The 24,223-nt window shown below is 40.6% G+C and overlaps 2 protein-coding genes across 24 annotated transcripts in view; one reads left to right on the top strand and one right to left on the bottom strand.

Annotated features, from left to right (window-relative positions):
* The window catches only part of LOC106862502 (trypsin-like), a 59,826-nt gene extending 46,371 nt beyond the window's left edge, over positions 1-13,455 (bottom strand). For 12 of the 20 annotated variants that reach the window (XM_014891549.2, XM_088159163.1, XM_088159162.1 and 9 more), the window contains exon 1: positions 13,271-13,455. The gene's annotated coding sequence lies outside the window, so the exon portion shown is untranslated. Of the gene's footprint in view, positions 1-9,326; positions 9,459-10,927; positions 11,771-13,270 lie in introns of those variants that run through there. The other 8 variants (XM_088159149.1, XM_088159157.1, XM_088159156.1 and 5 more) reach the window with 3 other exon arrangements.
* PRMT8 (protein arginine methyltransferase 8) overlaps positions 11,223-24,223 on the top strand; it is a 57,019-nt gene continuing 44,018 nt past the window's right edge. The window contains exons 1-2 of one of the 4 annotated variants that reach the window (XM_014891542.2): positions 11,223-11,554; positions 12,493-12,636. In XM_014891542.2, the coding sequence (XP_014747028.1) occupies positions 12,562-12,636 (75 nt within the window). In that variant the 5' untranslated portion in view covers positions 11,223-11,554; positions 12,493-12,561. Of the gene's footprint in view, positions 11,555-11,891; positions 12,637-24,223 lie in introns of those variants that run through there. The other 3 variants (XM_088159141.1, XM_088159140.1, XM_088159142.1) reach the window with 3 other exon arrangements.

Here is a 24,223-nt window from a genome sequence, read left to right on the forward strand (position 1 = left end):
TTCACTACAGCCCCTGGCCTCTCTGGCAGGGAGAGCCAGCAGTCCTTCAAAGGCTCTTCCCTACAAAATCCTCTGAAATGGATACCTTCTCCTGGGGCAGGCCTTTAGCCCCACTGGTATGAAACCCTGAGAGCAGCAAGTGGAGTCAGACCGCAGATTGGAGGGGTCTATATTTGTGATACCAAAATTGCTGATACAGGCATTAATGAATCACTACCTCCACCATAAACACAGGACTGAAGCTGTGTCTTTAATCATATTTTTTTTAGCACTAAAGGCAAAATTTCTGTCCCTTTCTCATTGGGCTTACCCTCCAACAGCCTCAGTATTGTGCCAGTTCAGCTCTTTCTTTCAGCTATACAATGAATTAGTGTAGTAAATGAAATGGAATAAAAGTAAACCCTCCAAAAGAACAATATAACACTCCCTAAAAAAATTTGGCTTGTAATTTTAATCAGTGCCTCGGTCTGGATCAACTTGCATCCACACAGACAAGTGGGCTTGCAAACAAAAAAAAAGCAACAATGGGCAACAGAGCTTGCTGTTGAGAAAATTGCCGTCTTGAGCTGCATCTCGAACTCACCAAATAATTTCATACACTGGTACATGTAAATGCTCATTAGAGAACAATTGCTTCTATAACTACCAGCTTCAGGAAATTTCTAGTTCTGTGATCTGGGATTAAAACTGTGTTCCTCTAATAACTCCTTGTGCCACTGTACCATTCTGACACGCACTTTCAAATTGATCCTCGTGATGTTGAAGCTGGAGTCTCAATGGAAGTAATTTCTTATCTTTCCAGAAAACAGATCTTCCCAAAAAAGTCAGTACAGAGCTACTCCAAAAATTCTGCATACTTTGCAAAAACAAAACAGAAAAGCCCAACTTGTTGCTTTCTCCAGAACACAGGGCATGGGATTTTGCTGCACTTTAGATCAGGACAGACTAAAGCATTCTTTAATTTTTATGCAATAATTGTATCCACATGAAGTTTGGGTACTTACTGCCTTTGTGAAAGAGTGGTTATGGATGCATAAAACACTACAACATTATAGAGCCATGGTTATTTCTATTTCCCCTTTCCTTGCTGACGAGAGCAGCAGCTGACTGTCAGTGTCCTGGAGGGGTAGGCTGTTCAGAGTAAGTTCTGGCCACATGAGCTTGGTCCCAGGTATCCCTGGAGTGGATCCAGAGTTAGGCATTCTAGAAGGTGAAATTCTCCCCTTCATACAGAGGTGCATGAGCAAATTCTGGACTTTTAACGTTATTACTGATGGGCTGCTCTGAGGTGTTATATGCTGATCAAAGTAGCAATTTGCCAGGCATATATTAATAGTCAAGTTATATTATTTTTGCCACTTACATGTGTTTTCATAATACCTAATTACAATTTAACTAGTAAAAGTTATATCCCTAACAACTCCACAGCAGCATATCAAAGGCCAAATTCTGGGCCTCCAACACCAATCTAATTATTCTAGTTATGTCAGCTCAGTAGGGATTTATGTCTCCATAAGAAAGTTTGCTTTTGAGACAAAGTCCCAGTTTCTTATGGGGTTTCAGTGCCCCACATTCCCTCCTCTGTCAATTCCCCTTTCTAAAGGTTCCATTGGAGGTGATGTATGTGAGAACAGGTGCACAGACAATCATAAGAGATATTGTTTGTTTAAAAACAAAAATCTTTTCATTTTTTGCATGAGATAATATTCACATAGGAAATCAAATCTCTCAAACAGGTTGGTCAACTGGTATTTGAACAGTGACCCTGCAAGTCTGTGTTGCAAGTGTCTCTGTAAAAGCATTTTCAGCTGAATCTAGTGAGACTCACTGAATTGCTCCTTTGCTGAATCCTCATAATACAGCTGGCAAAAAATTGCATGTGCAAACCTAGATGTCTCAAGTGTTATGTTTGACCATTTCTGTAACTACAGGAACGGTTCTAAAGACTAGTTACAAGTGTCCATATACAGTTTGGCCAATTTTGCAGCATCAATTACCTGGGAGCATCTCTGAGACAATTGTGCCATCAATTAGCTTAAAAACAGCAGGAGCTGCCTGAGAAAACCCCCAGGACTGGCTGAAATTCTCTCCTGCAGAGCTTCTGCAATGGTTTGTCACTTTGTTGTGAGGGCAGCTAGGAGTGTGGTTGGCCCCCTCATGTCATGTCAGTCCATTATCTCAAATGAGTTGTCTCAGCCAGCAGGATCAGCCCGTAGTGCTCCTCAGCCCCCCAGGGAATTAGTGATTGTGCCGAGTATGCACGTTGGCACAGCCAGGATACACAGCTACACTGTGACTGCCACTTGTCACAAATTAGTATATCTGGATGTTATATATCAGTTAGGGAATCGCTGGCATGGCAATGTTTACAAACCCGAGAGATCAGGGCGAGAAGTTACAGTTTTAAACGAGAAAACTAGATTTTTTTCTGAATTCATCCATCAGCGACTCGCTTCTTGGCAACAGTCAGTGCTTCTGCTATACTGATCATCATCTCTTCATATACAGACCTCTTAGTCTTCAACAATCATATTTTAAATTCCTGTGAGTGCACAAGGGCCTGATGGGTCAGAGGCCAGGATGACTAGGATTGAGAGCACAGTACAAGCCATGATGGAATATCCTGATTAGTACAATTATATGTTATAGTTTTCAAAGGCCTCTGCAATCGTCCAAAATTATAGGTCAAATGCAAAGTTCAATCTTACATCACGATTAAAACTTAAAATCCATAATTCTTGCCACAAGGGGAATTCATTATTGCTTTTCTTTTGGGGTATTCTCAGATGTGAGAAGGTTTGGCTCTTTCACTACTATATTTACACTGAAGATAAAATATCTACTAAATGTAGCAGAGAGGCAAAATAATCACTCGGAGACGCAAAATAATCACTCGGAGACACAAAATAATTTTAAAAATATCTAATATGAAAATATATGAAATGCAGTCATCACTATGGAGTAACCATGATTAGGCTACTGTATTTGACAATGCTCTGGACTTGACTCTGTCTTCATATCTCTTTCCCTTCCTCTTGCAAACCACAATTTGAGGGCTTCTTGCCCTTTGTTACCATAAATTTTAAGATTGTACTGGAGAATGAAACATTTTGGTTTGCAGTGCATTTACTTATTAGTATAATTTTAATTTGAAGTCTACGTGTGCTTGTAATGATATTCCAAATATCACTGCAGTATGATACAATAATATTACAAATATTATTGTAATACCTGACTATGTTCAAATCCACTTCCTGAAATAATAATCCAGATGGTCTATCCCATTCTTGTCTCACATAGAAGAGCTTTAAATAATACTTTGCACTTAGGGAGACTTATATTGTCTCTAAACATATACAACACAAAGCATGTACGGCCAGCTGATCATCCACAACCCAAAATGCAGAGTAATATTATAGATTAACTTAAATATTAATATAATAGATCACAAAACCTGAAGATAAAATCATCTAATATTTTGGGATAAAGAAAAGATGAAAATCAAATACTTCTAACCATGTGTGTATTTCTAACTTAGGCATTAGAAACTTCAGTATGCTTTCTCATTAAAATGTTCTTCAAGGTTTATACTCCTATTTCACCATAATTTGCAGGAACCATTATAGGATTCATTGTGGTTTAAGGTAGTTGGTGTTCAGTTTTTTTGTTTATTCTGGCATCAAAAGGCAGAATAGCTCAAATTCCTCCTGAGCTCACACTCCTACAAAATGAACGTGACCTTTCATATGCCATTTTAAAAACATGCCTTACATTTGCTTATAATTTAAATCTTCTGTGGTTTAGATTGCTGTAATTTCCCTTTTCCTCCTCACCAAGCTAGTAATTATTTATAAGATGTACACACATGGATTTACTACCTATAAATCATAATTTTTATGAATTTCCAGAATATATTAGGTGCAAGAGAGAGAATGTGCCACTTTCTTATATTTTTTTCTGTCATTAAGAAATTACATATTTTTTCAAACCTCTTGCAGGCTCCAACACTGCAGTAAAGATTAGCATATTTTCATTTGGAGTTGCAGTGGTGTACCCTTCTTGTTAAAACCATCTATTCTATTATTGCAGTTTCCACACTGATGAAGGTAGTGCTCCCAATGAAAAGGAATGGATCATACAAATTAGCTTAGTCACAAGTAGAGTTCTAATTCTGCATAATTTCTTTTTTCTAAACCCTCCATTTTTAATTATGTACTGTTTCGATCGAGCAGCTTGAATTTCATTTCAATTTTTTCCAGAAAGCCAGTTCTTAGGTTTATGGACAAAAAGATCCTGTCAGCTACTGAGAGAGACCTGAAAACTGGCTCTGGCCCAGACCTCCTGGAATTTGTTTTATGTTTCATGTAATTCACTTGAGCTCTGTGGCAAAACTGTAAAGCAAGAATCAGGGAATTAATGCTTTGCTCTCTTTTATTTCATGGCCAACTACCAAAGCAGGATCTGAAGGGCAATATCTGGAACAATGGGATTTGAAGAGAGATGGGTTTCTCTAGGCCACATCTGCAACAAAAATAACTCGTATAAGAAAGTCTTAAGAAAGAGAACTCTTTCCTTCACCTTGCCTTTAAAAGTACTAGCCATGTTCTCAGAAGCAAGCTTTCACCCAAACTGTGAACTCTGTTATACTGATTTCTCTAACTTGATAAATTATGCCAAACACATCTGTATTTCCAGAGGCTTTTTATTATATCAAGCAGGTTTCTGAACATCACAAGCAAAACCACTATATACTACCCAAGAACTATTTTTTATCCTGAAAGAAAATACAAATACACCACATGTAAAGTTCATGTAATTCTCAATATTGGCTCCTTTAATATACCCCTTCTATTTTATGTAGTCTGAAGAAAGAGAGAAGAGAGACACCATTAACACCTAGGTCATACAATTATACCTGTATGATGGAGAATTTAGTATAAATAAGTTGATCTTCTCCCTGCCAGCAATCACATATGAATTAGCAGAGTCTCCAGATTCTGCCAGAGCCCACAGCCACCTCAGGTGCCAAGGTCTGCTACCAGATCAATACTTCAGGAGGCTGAGCTCTGTTACTAGCCAGAAAAATCATCATCTTAGGCACCTCGGAGTGCTGACTCCATGCTATAACCTGGCCAAAGCCTGATTATATTTAATTTATTGGGGAACAGCATCAAGCAACATTCTGAAGAGGTATGACCTCACTTTTGCTAACTTATAGACAGTTCTGGAAAATGAGCTACATTGTTCTCAGCTCATGAAATACACAGTACTAATCACACTTTCTTATTTTTCACGTTTTAGTGGGAGGCAACAGGATTTGGCAATTTTCCTTATTGGAAGAGGAAGGAAAATACCAAACTGGGGAGAAAAAAATGCCAGCCCACTATCATAGTTACCGTTGGTTGCTTGTCAACAGTGACAGCTGAACATGAAGAAAATTGTTCACAACAGGGAAACGTGAGAAACGTAGCAGAATGCCTTACTGTATAAGACAGTTATGGAAGAGAAGGAAAGAAGACAGACAGCTATTTGCCAGACCTGACAGAGCCATCTAAGTTGTTTTCATAGATCTTCCAGTTAAAAGGCTTTACAGGAGTGCTCCCAAATCATTATGTGTATCACTGAAGGAGGCAAATAAAACAGAAAGTGACAGAAACCAAGATGACAGAATACCTGCTATTGGGCAAAGAAATAAAAGAGAGGTGTAATTTCAATTATTGCAGCTTCATCTCTGGTCTAGTTAAATTCTTCTAATCTCATGTGACGTAGCAATTCAAACATTTAGGCACAGACTGTACCCTAAGAAGCAAAGCAACAACTAAGATTTGATATTTAGAAAGCAAGAAAACCACTTGTTTGAATGAATAGTGACATTTTTACATATTTGATCATCATCTCAGACTTGCTAATCATGCTATATTCCATCAGGAGGGAAATGCAGAGCAGATGAAAAAAGAAATGAGTCTTTAAGTGTAGAAATTCCATCTCAGATTCCAGCAAACACTATAAGGCAGCGTTTTTCTCAGCAAGGAAAGTTTCTTAAAGTTATTACACAAGAGAAGATACAAGATAGGATGGATTCTAGTGATTTGCATTTCTTTCCAGTGAGTTAATGACTCTGAGAGTATTACTTCACTTTCTTTCTGATAAGCTGTGTGCCTGGGTACAATATTCTGCCCCCATTGATATCTTATGGGAGATGGCATTATAAATGAGATTTAGTTCTTCAAACAAAGCTATACACCTTTTCTCTCCTGTGAGAACTCTGGAATAGAATACAAGCAACAGTCTGCCACTTTGCTCAGCATATTTTTCCTGTGGAAGTATTGGCTGCACCTATCAAATCACCGTGGTATGAAATTATACATATATAATCTTTTCAAGGCTTCAGGAATAATGCAGAAGACAAGACAATAAGATAGATGCACTTTTGCCAGGTCTGGCAGAGCCATCTAAGTGATTTTGATGGCTCTTCCACAATCACACAAAATTGCATGATCACTGAAGTTAGAAAAGACATCAGGAAATCATCTAGTCCAGCCCCCACTCAAAGGACTGTCAGCTACACTGGCGCCATTTGTAGCCAGGTTTTTAACACATCTAAGGAAGGAAAGTACAAAACACCTTTGAACACCTTCACAGTATAAAGAGTATTAGTTTTTAATGCTTCCATGCCTTTTATTTCAATTTATGTTCATTCCCTCTGCTCCTTTTGCTGAGTACCACTGAGAAAAGCCTGTCTTCATCTTTTTCCCCCCAATCCCACATTAAGCAGTCTGAGCCTATCTTCATACAAGAGAGTTCCTCAGTTACTTTGTACCTGTTGTGGCTCTTTCAGTGAACTCACTCCAATATACCCATGTTTTTCTTACCAGGGGAAAAGTTTTGCATAACAAAATTCTTGGGCACCTCATAACTTTAAGATAATTTTGACGTCAAACTTCAGAAGTATTTTGCTGTCTGTTCTGAGTACATGATCTGTAAATGCTCAAATAGGTGGGAACTGAACAAGGTCAGTGTATAACAAACATATCACACTATGCCCTTTAATCTTTGCCATTGTAGTAATCACAATTCTCAAAAACCTGCTTAGCTCCTCCTATCCACAGGGGACTGGAGACCCACTTTGGTGACCTTTATAGAAGTTGTCAGAATAAAACTTTCTTCCAACTGACCCAGTTACAACTTATTTAGAGTTTGGCACTCTCAGTGGAAGAAAAAAAATAGAAGGGACATTTTGGTTTAGTTTAGATTAAGTTTTCAGGTTTGCAACTGCAAAATAGAGCTTCTATTTTTAAATAAAATTAAGTGTACAGTCTTAGAAAAAATAATTAAAATAACTTGCTGAGATACTTCATGGGTGTTCCATTATGGCTAAGGATTCATTTGTGAGAAGGTGTCTATAATTTAACACTGAATGATCTGAGCCCTGGACATCTATGCTTGGCCTGCAGCAGTGGGTATCTCAGATCAGCTTAGCTTCTGATGGACCCATCCTCACTCAAACCTAAAATCAATGGTTGAAAACTGCAGTGATTCCCAGGAAGAGGATGGAATATGCAGTATTCACGAAGAAGGATAAGAATATGATACATGGTGGTGCAGGGGGGAAGTTAATGAGGAAAACTAAAGGACAAGGAAGGAACAGCATAAATAAAATGAGATCTTTAAATCTGCAGTGGGAATTAGAATTCACTTCAAATTCTTCAGAATTAACATGGGCAAGTTTCAGGAATAAGAGTAATATTTGAAGTACTGACAACCTTGAAAGACACAGTAGGAATAAAAGTGCATAAAGAGACTGGAAAGATTGCCAAAGGTATCTTTAGAGACACAGGAAGTCACTGTGAATTCCTGCGCAATAAAAAGCAAAGTGCAAAGTGCAAAGTGATGCTACAGAAGGATCCTTCCAATAACAAATCAGATTACAAACAAAATTGATAAGATAACAAAATTTGGTGGGGATATTGGAATAAGAATATTTTGCCATCCAAATAGGAAGTGGATTTATAGTTGAAGAATTGGCTAATACTGAATCTTAACTTCCAAAGCCACAATGTGCAGTTGTTGCCTGTTTTCAAATGATCTGACTGTACCGAGTGGAGTTTGGGTCATCTGAGTTACAATCCTTAAAGCTAGTCATAAGACATTACCGGCTGCCCAACAAGCCCAGATTTCCTCAGAGCTTAGTGTCCTAAGAGACCACGGTAGCAGTCTTTCACTGAGCCATCTGCAATGTATCAGCCTCCTTCCCAAACCAGAGGACCCAGCTCTGGACACAGAATCAATGATGTAGTGTCACCAGTTCCAAGTAGGGAGAGAGAGAGAGAGAGAGTCATAGTTCCCTCACTCCACTGGCTGCTTTCCATTTAATGTAGATAAATTATAGAGCTTGCCTTTCATGCAGAGAGTGTGTGATGAGTCATATCCAACCTAGCTGCACCTCCACCCCATCACCCCCAGGTGCTTTCCAGCAGGACTGCTCTGCAATTTCTCAGTCTGCAACGATGCACAGGATTACCCCACCTCAAATGCAGACATCTGGGTTTCATCCGAGCTAATGACAAAGCTGGCAATAAATCTGAATCTTCTGAGGGCCAGCACAGTGGTATTGCCACACTCAGCAAGTATCACAGCAGCCTCAACCACAGCTGCTATTATTGGAATTCTGAAGTAATAAATGCTTCCCTTCCACTTTCCCTTCAGCACCACTCTACTCAATTCCTAATAGTTGGTGACCTTCATATGTACTTACACATGATATATTTAAACTCAGACGATGCTTTTGACACCTCCTGGCTTTGCTGCAAATGCACTTCTACTACTATGACATTTTCTTCATGACAGTTTTCTTTTTCTCAAGATCTAACAAAATAGGGGTTCAGAAATATGTTCCCAAGACAGTTCCAATAACCAATTATCACCCTTGGGTAATGGGTGATGTCAGCAGGATTTGTAGTCACATGATGGGAGTAGAATTTGTTCCCTAAACAGTATGAAAGCTCACATTCTTCAAGTTCAGTGTTGCTGTGAATTTCAGTATCAACAGGGACTTGAACTGAGCCTCATATTCAAACTGAAGGACTGGCCAAGTGTCTTTGTCTGCTCACAGACATCTGTGTATGTAAACAAATTGCTCTGAATCTCTTAAAAATTATTATTACAAGGAATAACTTATACCCAATTTAAAAAAAAAAAAAAAAAAGGTTCCAGTAGGACCAATCATTTTCCCTTTGGAATAAAGCAGATTAAAGAAAACTCTGTGAATGTTTTCAAAGCAGATTCCTCAATCACATATAGAACATAAATGGAGTGAAGACACCAACCATCTGGCAGATTTCCAAAGGAGCTCAGGACCAAAACATTCATCCTTACGCTGGAAACTAAGAGACTGGAAGGCTTTCCCAGTATCCGTAAAACATCAGCACCATGTTCAAGGATGAGCAGTCAGGTATCATCTGTGTTGACAAAGAGGTGGAGGAGGACAAGAATAGGTGCCAGGGTAAGTCATGCAGTATCTGAAGCATAGGAGGGAAGGATATATTAAATCTTTGCCTGCCAACTTTGCTAGTTGCCGAATGCTTTTGAAAATCTGATGCCTCATTTAGCTGACTAAAGAGTGATTGAGCTGTACCAGAAATACAAACCCAGCTGTCAGAGAAAACTGGAAAATATGTTCTGGAGTAGTTTTTTTAAATCTAATTCTTTTTTCTCTATATAGAACACTGGTTTATTTTAAAATGTTTAATTAAGCTAAGTTTAGCTGTGTTTATCACCTGAAAATAGAAAAGACACACTAAAACTATGCAGGTTAGTCCAAATGCATGCTGACTAAAACTTCATGCACTCACTCACCACCAGATATTCATGCCATAGCAGAAAAAAAACATTGTGACAAAGATTGCAGAGATATTACATTTTTATCTGCAGATTATTTTTTCTCCTTACCACTTCACCTAGAAATTGAAGTACTTGGTGAGAAAGAGGTCCATAGCCCAAGATTATGAGAGTAGCTTTGGAATACTTGACAATGACTACAGAGGTTTTCGTATTTGAAGGGGTTTAAGACCTTCAAAAGCTCTATGAATGTCACAAAGAAAAGGGGAGATGACCTGCTTCCACCTCTGTCATTACTTAAGCCTCATACCTAGAAGGTGTGAAATTAAATTCTACTATGTAAACAAAGGAGGTGTGGATGATTACTGAAAAAATTAGCAGTGATATGGAGTTAATGAAAGAACTTGAGGTGTCAAAATAAATTTGAGATGAAAGGAATAGGGGGAAATCAGAAGCTTGTGAAAGACTGAGTTATCAAATGGCTCTGCAAAGTGTCTCACAGAGGTCCAGTTTCAGTCTGTATGGAATGTGTGTCTAAAACATATTCTGAAACCGCTTCATATGGTACCATTCTACCCTACCTGGCATACTGTCATTGCCACTTGACATTTCAGCATACCACACACCTTCTGCTTCCCTAGGTTTCTTACTTATTACTGTGCGACTTCTTACAAATTCCTGAAACCTAACGTATACCTGCTGATTCGTTTCTCAGCAAGAATTTGTGAGGGTCATTCAAGTAAAAAAGGAGAAATTCGCCTATTTAATTTTCTTGGCCCCACCTCCTCATCCCCACGGGGCAGGAGAATAATTTTGCTCTCTACTCTCTAATTCACATTCTCTATTTCCATTCTCCCACCTCCAGGAACATTTCCGACTCCTGGTGCCCAGGGACCTCCTGTTTTTTGGCAGTACTTCATGGTATGTCAGTATTCCAGAGGTCAGCTGAGGATAAACTCTAATTGAAAGATATTAAAATAGGCTGCAAGGGACAAAAATTCAAAACCCCAAATCTATCAAAATCTGTTACTGATGAAGCAGCTGAGCTGGCTATGTTCTTAAAATATGCAACAAAAGTAATCCTTCAAACCTCTACTTCAGGTCTCCATTGGCACCCCCAGAGGAAATAATTTCAGACTGTTCAGAGAGCAGCAATCCTGTTCTGGTCCTTGAAATCCTTCGAGCAACACACACCCACACAGCAGCATTATTTTCTCACCTCCTCCGTATAAAAACAAAACAGAAACGTGAGAACAGTGGGCTGGAGATGGAGCTGCGGAAAGTGAAGTTGGAAGGATTAATTATGTAATACGCCCCCTCTCCCGCCCTTACCCACAGCAACACGAGTGAGGCAAACCCAATCCTCCCAGCTGACAACTCAGAACTAGAAAGTGCCCGGAGGAGTGAAAGCAAAATAAACGTGTGGGGAAGGTGGCGATGCACTCCTACAGAGGAAGATGTCATTAGGAAAAGGCTAAAAACAAGTTCAAATCACCTTTAGCCTCTTCTCTTCCCTCCCCAGCAAGAGCTCTCCCTCCGCCTCTTCCCCTCTCCTCCCCCCAACTCCTCCTCCCCCCTTTTCAGCAGGAGCTGCAGCCGGATCGGGACTATATTCCTACAGTTCACGGCTCTCTGACGGAGTGTGGATCCTCCTGAAAAACTTCAAGTAAAACAGGAGCTGGGAGCACACACACGAGAAGATATATTAAGAAAGCAGGTTTGCTACTTAACTCGGAGGAAAGAAGCTGGAGCAGACTTCTTCGGTTGCTCTCTAAGAGCCTTGCCGAGAGTCCTTGCAAAGAAAAGTGTTGCTGATTCAAAAGAAGAGGAGGGATGGGGAAGAGAAAAAAAATTGTGCATGTCTGTGTGAGAGGGAGACAACGTGTGTGTGCGTACGTGTGAATGCGTGCTTGTGTGTGAGAGGGTGTAGGCGACGGGTGGGGGGAGCTTGAAATTATATTATTTTTTTTTCTAAGAAAGACACGTGAATGCAATTCCCAGTGAGGGGCACCAAGCTCTGCCCAAGAGCAGAAGGGGTAGGGAGACGGAAAGGGAGAAGAGAAGGAAAGGAAGAGGAGAGGGAAGGGGAGAGGGGGGGAGGAGGGAGGGAGAAGGAGGAGGAGGAGAAGGGATTTCTATTTCAGAAGACATTCATAGAAAGAGGGTGGCAAATTCTGTGACCGTCTTTAAAGGAAGTGTCCTGGGACATAGAGATAAAGAAAGAAGCCCAAAGAAGGAAAATAAAGGGCTATGATTTCCTTGTCCTGTTGCTTTGTCTCTGGCTCCCTCTGCCTCTGGAAGAGTAGCCACAGGACACAAAGATGCCCAGCTGGTCACTGCACGCCCAAGTTCAGTTTAGCTGGTGCTTCTCTCCTGTTTAGCCCGACTGCTTTCTCTGAAGGGGAGGACTCATAGCCCGACAGCCTTTTAGTTTAACCTGAAGAGTGTGTGCCGCCTCTCTCTGCCCACCCCAAGAACTCGCTGGAGGTGGAGGAGAGGGGAGAAAGAGGAGGACTTGAAAGTGCCTGAGGAGCTCCCGATGCTAAGAGGAGACAAACATTCCTGTGGACGACGCAGAAAGGACAAAGCTGACTGATTTATTGCTGTTTTCCGTATTTTTTTTTTTTTATCTCCCTGTCCTTTGGCGCACACCAGTGTTTGGAGATCTTTGAAAACACAAACCAAAACACCAGCCCCGAAGCCCCAACCCCTTGGCTAGCTCTTATGGGAATGAAACACTCCTCCCGCTGCCTGCTCCTAAGGAGGAAAATGGCGGAGAACGCTGCCGACAGCACCGAGGTGAGTAAGGATGCGAGCCGGGGCCGGCGCCGCGCTCCCCCCGACCCGAGCACTGATCCCTCGGCAGGAGCAGCACCAAGTGCAGAACAACTTTCCCGGCCCCTCCGGCCAGCTCCTGCCTGCCGTGCTGCTATGGAATCCTGCGTTTGCCTCCCCTCTCCCCCCACGTCCCCCCCGGATCCCTCCGGTCCCCGTAGGCACAGAAGTTTTCCCGGCGCCGAGCCCTCCAGGCGCTCGGGGCTGCCCGGGGCCCGGCTCCGCCGCCGCTTCCCGGGAAGTTGGGCGGCCGTGCGGAGCGGAGGCTCCGCGGGGTGTGGGGTCTGCGGGCGGGAATTCGGGGGTTGGACACGCCGAAAGGGCCAGACCGTCTCTTGCGGCAGCACCTTGGCCAGCTCCCCGTGCTTTCTGCCGGCAGCCTTGGCTCGGAGCGTTTGGGGCGGCTTTAGGAGCATCCGTGTCTCTGCAGCATCCTGGATATTACCAGAGCGGAGCTGCCCGGGGTGGGGGCTGTCCGGCTGGCCTGGCCGTGCCAAAAATAGCTTTGCACTGCCTTCAGGCCGAGAGGGTACCCTGCGAGCTCTCAGGTTTTCTGCAAGAAATCCACCCCCCCCCCCGCCTCTCCCCCACCCGTTACCTTCTGCTTCCTCAACATTGGGGTTGAGCAGCCCCTGTTTACTTGTCTGGGGCTGTCTTGACCTCACTGAGACTTCTCAAGGGATACAGCAGTGTGCGAAGTCTCAGGTCTGGAAAAGCAGAAGGATGCAGGATGCAGTCCCAGCATCTCTGGGAGCATGTGAGAAGGAGACAGGCGAAAGTGCGAGCGTGTGCCAAACTCGCTGTTTCTATTTATAGACTGTGCCTAGCACTCTGACTGAACACTTAACACATGCTTAAGCAAGATGCAGCACACCCGTGTACAGACCCCATGGGCGCTGCACCCCAAACAACTTTACAGCTTTACCCTTGCAGGGGCGGCGCTGAACCTTCTCCCCAGTTAGAGGGAATAAAGAGCAAAACCTACTGTGAACACATGACTATTCCATTCTTTATTATTTCCACATCTCTGCCAAATCTCTCCTCCATTCTCTTAGTCCTCCCAGTAGGTGTCCTGCTCGCTCATGAATTCCATCCACATTTCTCTTCACAATAGTGTTCTCTCTGCTCGACCTTCATAAATATGCCTCCTTTGCCATGCCAGGTGAAGAGCAAAATTTTCTTAAATGATTATGATGTAAGCAGTATATCAAAGAACATGCCTGCTACTGCACTACAACCCCATAGAGCACTGTTTGCAGAAGAGGCATCTATAAATAGAAACAAGTCTGGCTGCACATCTGTAAACTGTCATAGTCCTGACAGTAGATATTGCATTATAGATCCCAGGATCCCAGGACAGGATTGCAACGAGAAATGTACAAGCACAGACAGTTCCTTTCAAAGCCGTTTTTTTCCATGGAAATTGTTTTTAGGCAGGCAAAATAGGTGAAAAGAGCTCTTTGAAGATTCCTCTTCTATTTCATTCACTCTTAGCACATTTTTGTTGTTTAATCATGTTTTCCTGCTTGTGCAATGCTGCACACGCGGCAATGTTATTTTCTGGAGATGGATTTTTTAAACAAAAACAGATTCATTCCAATGCTGAGTACAGGTTAGGAGAATATTAAAATGCTGTGCTTCATCTCCTGAGAGTATCCATCAGTGACAGACTGAAATGAGAGTGAAAATATTGCAGATTAGGCATATCCTGCTCCACTTCAGAAGATCAGAAGGGATACATTTGTAACGGCTGCCTAGATATTTTCTATTTTATTAATGTTCTTATTTCTGATATAGTCTGAGAGAAGTTGTCTGTCTGCATATGTGCAGAGGTAGAATTGCACCAAGCAAAACATGCCAAGACCTGTGAAGCTCTTTTACTTGTCAAGCATCTATATTTAGCAGTCATATGATACCAGTTTGACCTTCAAACCTGTATTTCTCTAACTTTCTCCTGAAGTTAACAATTATGTGTGGCAGAAGGAGTGCAGGAGAAAATAGATCACTGTTGGACTTACCACAGTGTCAGAGAAAATTAGGAATTTGTATAAATTTGCTTCATTTGAAATTAAGGGGGTACCAGTAATGCTCATTATTTGATATTAAATTTCTGAAGAATTTTGATGCCACAGTGATATATAGGCACAATATAAATGAAATCCACAGTAATGAGAAATGAAGAATTAGAACATTTAACAACTGGTCAGAATGCCCTACTACCAAATTATTCCAAAGACCTTCTGATTCTTGCTTAGATTGATTTAACCCAATTACTTGTGTTACAGCTTCATAGTATATCTTTTATGTTGTGGGGTTTTTTTCTTTAAATCTGCCACATCTGAGAGCATTTCTCAAAGTTTTGGTCAAATATGGCAAATATACTGTTTCAGTTGTAGGGCAGTATAAAACAATACATTAAGTCAAGGAACATGGACACTGCATGAGAAACTTCTTATTCCCTTGACTGTCCTCTGTTGCCCACAGCTGCTACCACTTCAGCTTAAAGAGCTTAAAGAAATTATGACAACAGGCACAGACAAGGGAAAAACAAAGCTACAGTAAGACAACACTCACTGTTTTCTCAAGCAGAAATACAAATAGAAAAGCAATTGCTCAGTAGCATTACTTTCCAGTCAAGGAAGACACCTTGTGTTACCAGGAAACTTAGAGAAGTGTGCTCCCATGATTCCAGCTGTACAGATATTTAATCACTTGTATCCCCACAGCCTTATATCTTGATACAAAACGTGGTCAAGTGAGTCCACGTGATGCCACAGGTGCTGTTGGGCCTTGGATCAGAATATTAGAACTATTAGAATGGTTTTGCAATTTATTTCACTGATAACAGCCTGATATCAGTCGATATGCCAGAGTTTATGTAGGACCACTGGTTTGATATATGTGTTTATAGTGCCCTGAGAATACACAGTGTTTGGTATAAAAATAAAAGTCAAGGGGGGAAAAAACCCTCAAATTTTTCTATTTTTACCCTCACTAAATGCCATGGGGTCCCTCTAATAGGAAACTTGCCAGAATGGTTTCAGATCCTTGTGTCTGCAGCACACAAGGAAGAAAGATGCAGAAAATCTTTATTGCCCATAGCCATTGCATGAATTTTAAGATATGTTCAGCTGGAACAAAACCTCTAGAATCTCTCCTCAAGATGCAAAAATGAACCTCTGTATCTTTAGTCAGAAAGGAGGCTTGTCTAAATAAAACAGGACTGTTTGCATAAATAACAGATGCAGAATTGCATTCTCTGCAAATAATTAAAGACACTCTGACAGAAAACAAAGTTAAAGAGAAACTGTTCTTTGTAGAACATATGCACAAAGGTTCTGCAAAATTCATGGTGCTGATATGCTGAAGATTTTGGGTACTGGGATTTTTTCTTCTAAATGTATTACTTGTAATCCTTATCAATAGTAGGCCTGAAAACAGTGATGGAGAAAAGAAGTGTGATTTCACAAGAAGTGTGCCTGACTGTAATTTGTGAACTTGTGCCAGGTGAAAGGAATATAATTTTAAAATCATACAATAATTTGAGTTGGAAGGAAAATTTCAGGTCACCTACTCTCCCCACCTTGCCATGGGCAGGGTATCTTCAACTTGACCAGGTTGCTCAGTACCCCATCCAACCTGACATTGAATGTTTCCATGGATGGAGTGTTAATCACCTCTCTGGGCAAACTGTGCCAGTGTTTCACTATCCTCACTGTAAAAAAATTCTTCCTTATATCTTGTCTATATATAAGTCTAGTCTAAATCAACCTTCTTTTAGTTTAAAACCATTATTCCTTGTTCTGTCACAACAGGTCCTGCTACAGAGCTTGTCCCCATCTTTCTTATAGGCTCCCTTTAAGTACTGAGAGGTGCAATAACCACAAAGTGCTGCAATAGCACAGAGTTCCAGGGTTTATGTGCACATCCAAAAGATAACGTGACAGGCTAGTGTCTGACTGAAACAATCCTAGAACTTAAAACTGATATGATTTTGTACAACCTAATTGCTCAGTAACTTCATAAAAAGCAATTCTTGTGCTGAAGGCTTCACAGTGTCTGTAGAGAGAAAATATTCCTCTCTCATTGCTAAGAATAGAGAGATCAGTTAATTTATTTACAGTAGCATAATAGAGTCCTCCCTGAATTTCCTATTATGCAAACCTTGGGCTTTAGTTAGATTTGGGGTAACATGCCTAATAGATGTACTTCCCTAAACACATGAATAAAACTGATTCAGGATTGTGTGACCCAGGTCAGCAAAGGTAACTGACTATACTGTTGTCAGAAGTGGAAAGGTTAAATTGTTCTATCTACATGAAATCCAGTCATACCACTAATAAGGGGGAAAAGGGTATTATAGAATCTATTGAAACCACGAGCTTCTATTTGTGATTTATGAGTAGGAAGAGGGATTTCTCCTTAATAAGTTACCAAAGTAGAAATTAACAGAAGCAGAGCAGAAGTGTGTGTAACAGAAAATTGGACTGAATTTATTCTGTAAACCGAAGTTTTGCTCCTGATTATTGTGCTGGGTGATCTTGCAGATAGAATTTAGTCCCTCTACGCTTTTCCATTCATTCTATTGAATTCTGTGGTTCATTAGTGAAAGGCGATGTAAAAATTTCTTATCTGGAATTATAAAATTTCTTAAAACAGCATATATGAACGAACATTAATGAGTGGGTAATGTTTACCCAAAAGAGCAATGGCAGTGCTGTATAGTGTACATCTTAGACTAACAGAAGTCACAGGAGGTCTGGCCTGGTGCTACAGAGCCAGCTGAGGAGGCAGTTTGCAACACAAATTTCAACCTTAGTGAGTGGCCACATGCCTGTGTCCCATAGCTTTGAATGGGAAAAGTTGTGGGTGTGTGCAAGTACTGTAGGTGAGCTACAGAGAGCAGACCAGTGGCTCATGATCCAGAGGTGCTGGATCTTTTGCACTGCTGACAAGGCAGTCAGAAAGCTGACCTGTGATATCAGGACTCTGCTGTGGGTGTAGCCAAATTCCCAAGGGCCATAGAGACATCTCTGAGTTAAAGCAGGGAATATTCCACCTCCAACACATTGTGATGCCTTACAATGCTCCTACTAGAATGGAGTCACTCGTGCTATTAGACTAGTACAAGGTAGTTCTAACAGAGTCATAGGGGCTTTTTTTGGTTTCTAGCCAATTCAAGAGTGGGGGAGCAGAAATCTGGCTCTGAGCCATCTTCTACAACTTCAGCTGTGCAGAACATTAATTTAGCTCAGCTGAAGATATAGATAAATACATTCCACTCCCTTCTTAAATTTAATACTAAAAGTTCAAGGTATTGACCATGATATTTTGGCCCCATTGAAGAAATAGATTTTAGCTGGCATTAATAATAGAGAGAGGATGAAAAACATTTATGCTTAAGTAAGGAGTAACAGCTATCACTCAAAGCAGAGTTTCAAGATAAAGATATCTTAGTATGGTTCATCCTCTGCCACCATAGGGTTGTTTTAGTAGCATTTTAGTGTCAAGAACACTGAGATTTTTAGAAAGGTATGGTTCATATTAGTGACATCATGGGCCAAATCACATTATGTCCTTGTGCCAATGCTAAAAGAGGACTTCCATGGTAGTGAGCAGGCTTTAATGACACTTTTTTCCCAATCTCAGTTTGTGAAAAGCACCAGATTCTTCAGAGAAGAGCACAAAATATTCAGTAGTCTATAGATTTTGTAATTGTTCTATGTCCATGCAAAAAGCTAATTTAGCAAGACTGATTCACATACCTTCCAGAGCTCCATCCTCAGCCTGATAGTGAAAGATGAAGGCTTGTGCTCCTACTGGTAAAGGCAGAGCAGAGAAATACTTTAAGGTAAAAAAGCCTTGAACCTATTCTTTTCACAAGATTTTGCCCCAGCCTTTCAGAGTTTGCAACAAAGTTCAGTCCCTTGACAGGTGGGACAATGAACAGCTGAATGGGGTGAATGATGAAACTTGTTGCTCCTACCTCTGATTCCACAGAGAATCCTGTTACCTGCTGCCCTGATCACTAGCTTTAATTCCATATTTATTTTGATCTAGAAGTTTTGGATAAAATGGGTATTTTCCGTATTTTTCTTTTTTTTTGGGAGTAATTAATGAACAGAAAACACTCATCTCAAGGAAGCAAAGAGGAGATTACCCAGCAAGTGGCTGAGTTGATGGCCACAAGGATGTCTTCCCCATGCCAGAATGGTGCAATTGTTGATTAATCACAGCCTACCTGGCTCTTTCCTGTGTCCTTGAACAGGTCTTGGCTGGCTTCATGAAGTCTTTTGGCATGTTATTTCATTCAGGGTCTTGCATGGGAACTGAGTCACCTCACAGAGAGGATGTGCACTACTTCATTCTTACTATTTCACTTTTAAACTGAGATTAAACTTGTGGAGGGGTAGGTACTTTTCACTCTTGTGACCAGTGACAGGACTTGAAGGAACAGTGTGAAGCTGAGTCAGGAAAGGCTTACACTGGATATCAGGAAAAGTTTTCTACCCAAAGGGTGGTTATGCCCTGGAACAGCTCCCCAGGGACGTGGTCACAGCACCAAGCCTGACAGAGTTCAAGAAGTGTTTGAACAACACTCTCAGGCACAGGGTGTGATTTTTGGAGATGGTCCTGTGCAGGACCAGGAGCTGGACTCAATGATCCTGATGGGTCCCTTCCAACTCAATTATTCTATGATGCTTCTACATCATTATTCTATGATGCTATGACTCTACGATTCTGTGATGGATTCTGATTCTATTATTCAAGAGGTACAGTAAGGTCAAGGATGATAGCTTTACATATTTCTTATAAGCTAGGTTTGTTAAGTCCCAGTTCTGAAAAATAAAAAAACCCAAAATTTTAATAGTCATGTAAAATTCTGTCTTTTCCATGATCTACATAATTATAAAAATGGAAACTCACTTTAAAAATCTGGAATAGAAAATCTATTTATCTTCATTTTATTGCATCAACAATTCAGAGATTTAAGGACCAGAATTGGAAATAAGGCAAGCTCATTTTCAGAAGCACTCACTGCCAAGTTCGCTTTTCTGAAAATTCTGTTAAGTGCAGAAATTAAAGATAATTTTCCTTTGTATTTTGAGTGTGAAATGCTAGGTGATCATAAATAAAATCTCAATGTTTTTCTTTCCAAAATGAAGTGAATATTTTAGTAATAAAACATCTGAAAGGATATTAGGGTGAGAACAAATTGTTTAGCTGAAATTTTTGACAGAGTAACAATAAAGAAGGTGAAGAGAATACCATTATACCTCAGTTAAAATAGCCTGTCCTGCAGTACATGCTTTTGGAAGTTTGTGTGTATTGAGGACTGTACCTGGGTCCTTTCCTCACAGAGTGAATTCTTTTTTAAAAAGAGGCATTACCACTTTTTCTAACCCTTGCTCACAGGAAGAGTTACTTAATCTCTTAAGCTTTTCTCTTTTTTTTTTGTTTTGAGGAGGGGGATCCACCTTGGAAGAGGGGCATGGAGGTGGATATTTTGTAAGACATTGTTTTATACCATTGTCCTCCTCAGCTTTTCCTGGTGCCAGCCTCTTTACCATTGTGCAACTGGCAAGCTTCCCATTCAGCATTCTGTTTGGTCTGGACCACACATTTCAGTTCCTCGTGCTCTCCTTGTCCTGTCCCGAGGTCCCCAGCACATCTGAGGAGTTCTGCCACAGTTCCTCCTCTGTCCCCCTTTTTAAAAGAACAGGTAGCACTTCCATCTCTCATGTCAGTATGATGAAAGTAAATATCTACTGGCTGGGAAGCATAATATGTCATGTCTCCAAGGAGTAGTGTTGAAATGTTCCCTCAGTGGCCACAAAGCACACTTGGCATCATGCATGGCCTCACATTTCTCCTGTCCTTCTTGTCCTTTTTTGGCCAGACAGCTTATGTTTCATTGCTTCCAACAGGATCAGGAAGGCTTAGACCTGGTCTCAGAGCCCAGAATAATATGTGACCAATACAGGGCTTTCCAACAGCAATCCACCAGTTCAGACTGATTTCTGCTTTGGACCTTAATTTCTCATTTAGATAGGGAGAGTGGAGATGTTGCCATCTGTTTCAGTTTCTGGTTGTGTCCTTGTGCTATTCTTCAATCCATCATGAAATTTGACCCAGCTTGGGAGAAAGACCAGCTACTGATATTCTTTTCCTTAGTCACAATCAGGGAAGTAATGTAACTCATTCTGAACTACTTCTATTTGAGGACCATATATCTCATGATTGTGCCCCATATTAGACATTAATCTGTCCGAAGTACAGGATTTGTGCATTTCTATTTTAATCTAATATGATTTACATAAGGATGTATCAGGAGTAACACCTCTGAGTCCTGTATAAATAGGGATCACAGTGGTGTGGCAGAAACACAGATGTTTTGATTTGAACAATCTTCTGTAGACCATCTCCTGCAACCTCACACCCAGTGTAGATCAGTCACCAGCATGAGATCATGTTGGCCGTTGTTGTCTCTGCCAAGTCTTGAAAATCTCCAATCACAGATTCCAGTGCCTGTCTGGGTGACCTCTTCCAGTGCTGCACAGACTTCTCGGGGACGAGGTTTTTTTATTGTCTTATCTGAACCTCAGTAATTGCAGGTTGTGACCTTTTCACCTCATTATCTCATCTGCTGCTATTTAGAAGAGTCGTCTTCCATATTCTTTGTATCTTTCAGATACTTGCAGGCTGCCATTAGATTGTCCTTTAGTCTCCTCTTTCACAAATCGAGTTCAGCACATGGCAATCTCTTCTTACAGGCCATCTTCTCAGGCCCATGACCATTGTAGTATATAGAATCTTGCTTACCTCTTTTTAACTAAAGGCTGTACAGAAATTGTTGTGAGAATGGAAAGGAAGAATATTTTCCTAAATGAAAGAGCTTAGCAGAAGACTAACTGATTAATGCACATGGCCAAGTAGTGTCAGTAAAGTGTATTTTGCAGAAATGCCTTGTGACTGAGCCCAGCTGTATATCTGGCATGTTTTACTTCAGTATTTTGAGTCAGTAATTTCATATTTTCCCTAGAAAGAGAGGTCAAATCTAAAATGTAGCACTGCTTCTTACCCGCAGCTTGCATCTTGTGTAAGTGAACATCTGGAACAGCTGTTTCAGGAGGAAATAAAATAAGATAGCATTAACCACATCACAATATTTTTGTCTCCTTAGGAGTCACAGTGTTTTAAACCTAATTAGGATTAGCCAAATTCACTAGGAGCAGGCGGTGTTCTGCAGCCACTTGCCTATTGTTGAGCCTTAAAAAAAGGTAAGAGTCTTCATTACCCTTTCAGTTTCATTTGCTTTGGTAAAACCCAGTAAACCCTCTGCAAGCCTGAAGCAGACCAAGGATGAAAAATAGCAAAACTGAGATACAAAACAGTTATTGGGCAGAGAAGACAAAGAAAAGGAACTTATTTTAGTGTGCAAGAAAGTATGTTGCAGAATGACATTTCAGCTGAATCTTTTTCAGCTGTGTTTGCTAATCTCTTAGATTCTTTGTATTAGAAGAAGCAAATGTAAAGTTCCCTCAAGTAAAAGCCCTCTTCTGGAAAAGATTATATTTATATAGTATTATATTTAGCCTTGCAACAGAATGGTTTGCAAATTTACTGGAGGTCAAACTATATAATGAAATTATTTTGTGAAGGTGGAAAAGAAAAGGCAAGAGGGATGAAAAGCAGTTAGGAAAGTGGGTGGGCAGGTGCTGGATGGAGGGGAAAAAAGAAGAGAGGGAGGGAGGGAGGGAGGGAGGGAGGAAGGAAGGAAGGAAGGAAGGAAGGAAGGAAGGAAGGAAGGAAGGAAGGAAGGAAGGAAGGAAGGAAGGAAGGAAGGAAGGAAGGAAAGGGAAATACAGTCAAAATACAGACAAGCACAGAACAGTAGACATACTTAAATTCATTATCAAAAAGTCACAGAATCGCTCTGTGACTCCTTGAAGACTGTTCTTATCAGTCAAGGCCAAGGTGAAGAAAGCACTGAGTACCTTGACCTTTTCCTCATCCATTGTCCCCAGGGCCCCTGCTCCATTTAACCACAGGCCCAATTTTCCTTAGCCTCTCCTTTGGTGCCTGTGTACTTGCAGATCATTGTTCCATTGTCAGGTTTAACAAATGTCAGGAATCAAGGAGCTGTAGGCAGAGGTAGCAGGAGGCCCTCAGAGGAGTGAATCAATTTTCCCTTTTACAGCCTGTCAATAAGGAAATAATAGGGGGGGGGGGGGTTGCAACAGCCTGTAAGGTCTAATGCAAATCTCAATTTCTCTGTCAAAGTGAATAAGCCCAACATTCACTGCTTTTTGACAGATTAGTCAGTTATGAAATAAGAAGAGACAGTATGTAGTTCTAGGCCAGTGATTCACCCCCACCAATCATTAAAAAGGAAAGAACAGAGCATAGAAAAAAATTTACTCTTTTAAATTAATTCTCAAGGTATGTATTTTAAAGCTTCCTTGAAATTCTCCATTAAAATTTGCTTTTACCAGCATTGTCTCACAAATGTTTAATCAATTGCAATCTCACAAATAAGGGATTTACAATACTGAGAGAGACACTCTGCCAGTGGAAACTTTTCACCAACTCTTACACCTTTGCACACACACCTGAAACCCACCCCAATCTGCAGTCCAACGAGCAGAGCCAGGATAATGTGCAGGACTCCTCACTCGTCTCCATGTCAGGTTTCCAAGTAGCAGCTCAGCTCCATCTCACCTCATCTCACCCCATAGGCACATTGTCATCACTGAACTTGACACATTACTGTAAAGATCATTTTCCTAGCTTGCTGTTTCAACTACATTACCCTTCTATTAATATCGAAATTGCTGAATCTTTATGTTCTATTAAATCCAAAAGCTGATTGCACTTTCCAGGCTGTTCAAAGCATGTGTCCTGCTACCTATCTGAATTTCTTACTTAGCACCATGAGATTAATTCAAGCCTCCAGTGCTAAACTCCATCTCACACTTCTTAGAGTTTTCAAACATACTTTAATGAATAATAATACTAGCACCATGACAGTGTGTATACTGTTTAAAAAAAAAAAATCGTAAAACCAGGCCAATGGGTTTATATTTCTGTTTTCTCCATATCTGACATTCAATTTCTGTCCTGCTTTTCTGAGAGAATTTTTAAAATCAGATAAACTTAATGGGAGGCAAAGATAGGTAAGGATTTTAAGTAAAGAAGGTGCTTGCACTTATTACTGTGAGATTTTTGTGAAAATGTGAAACTATTCTCATAGCCTCAATACCATTATTTTATTGAAGGCAAAATCTCAGTGCCATTTTTCTGTCTTTTAAGGTCTGTTTCTTTCTCAACAAAACCAATAATGGCTCTCAGTGCTCATAAAATATGTCTTTGTTGCTTTGTAAAAGGAAAGGCCAAAGTATTTATGTTTGCAAGACCTATCTCCACCTGGTAAAACTGAGCATTCTAACCATGTCTACTAGAAAACAAAGGTAATCTAAGCTCAAGAAAGGTTTACCCTCATATAAATCCACCAGTTTCAGCAGAATTATTCTTGATTTATATAGATTTA

This window comes from Sturnus vulgaris, chromosome 2 (genome assembly GCF_052056855.1).
Source record: "Sturnus vulgaris isolate bStuVul1 chromosome 2, bStuVul1.hap1, whole genome shotgun sequence".
NCBI classification, from domain to species: Eukaryota; Metazoa; Chordata; class Aves; order Passeriformes; family Sturnidae; genus Sturnus; species Sturnus vulgaris.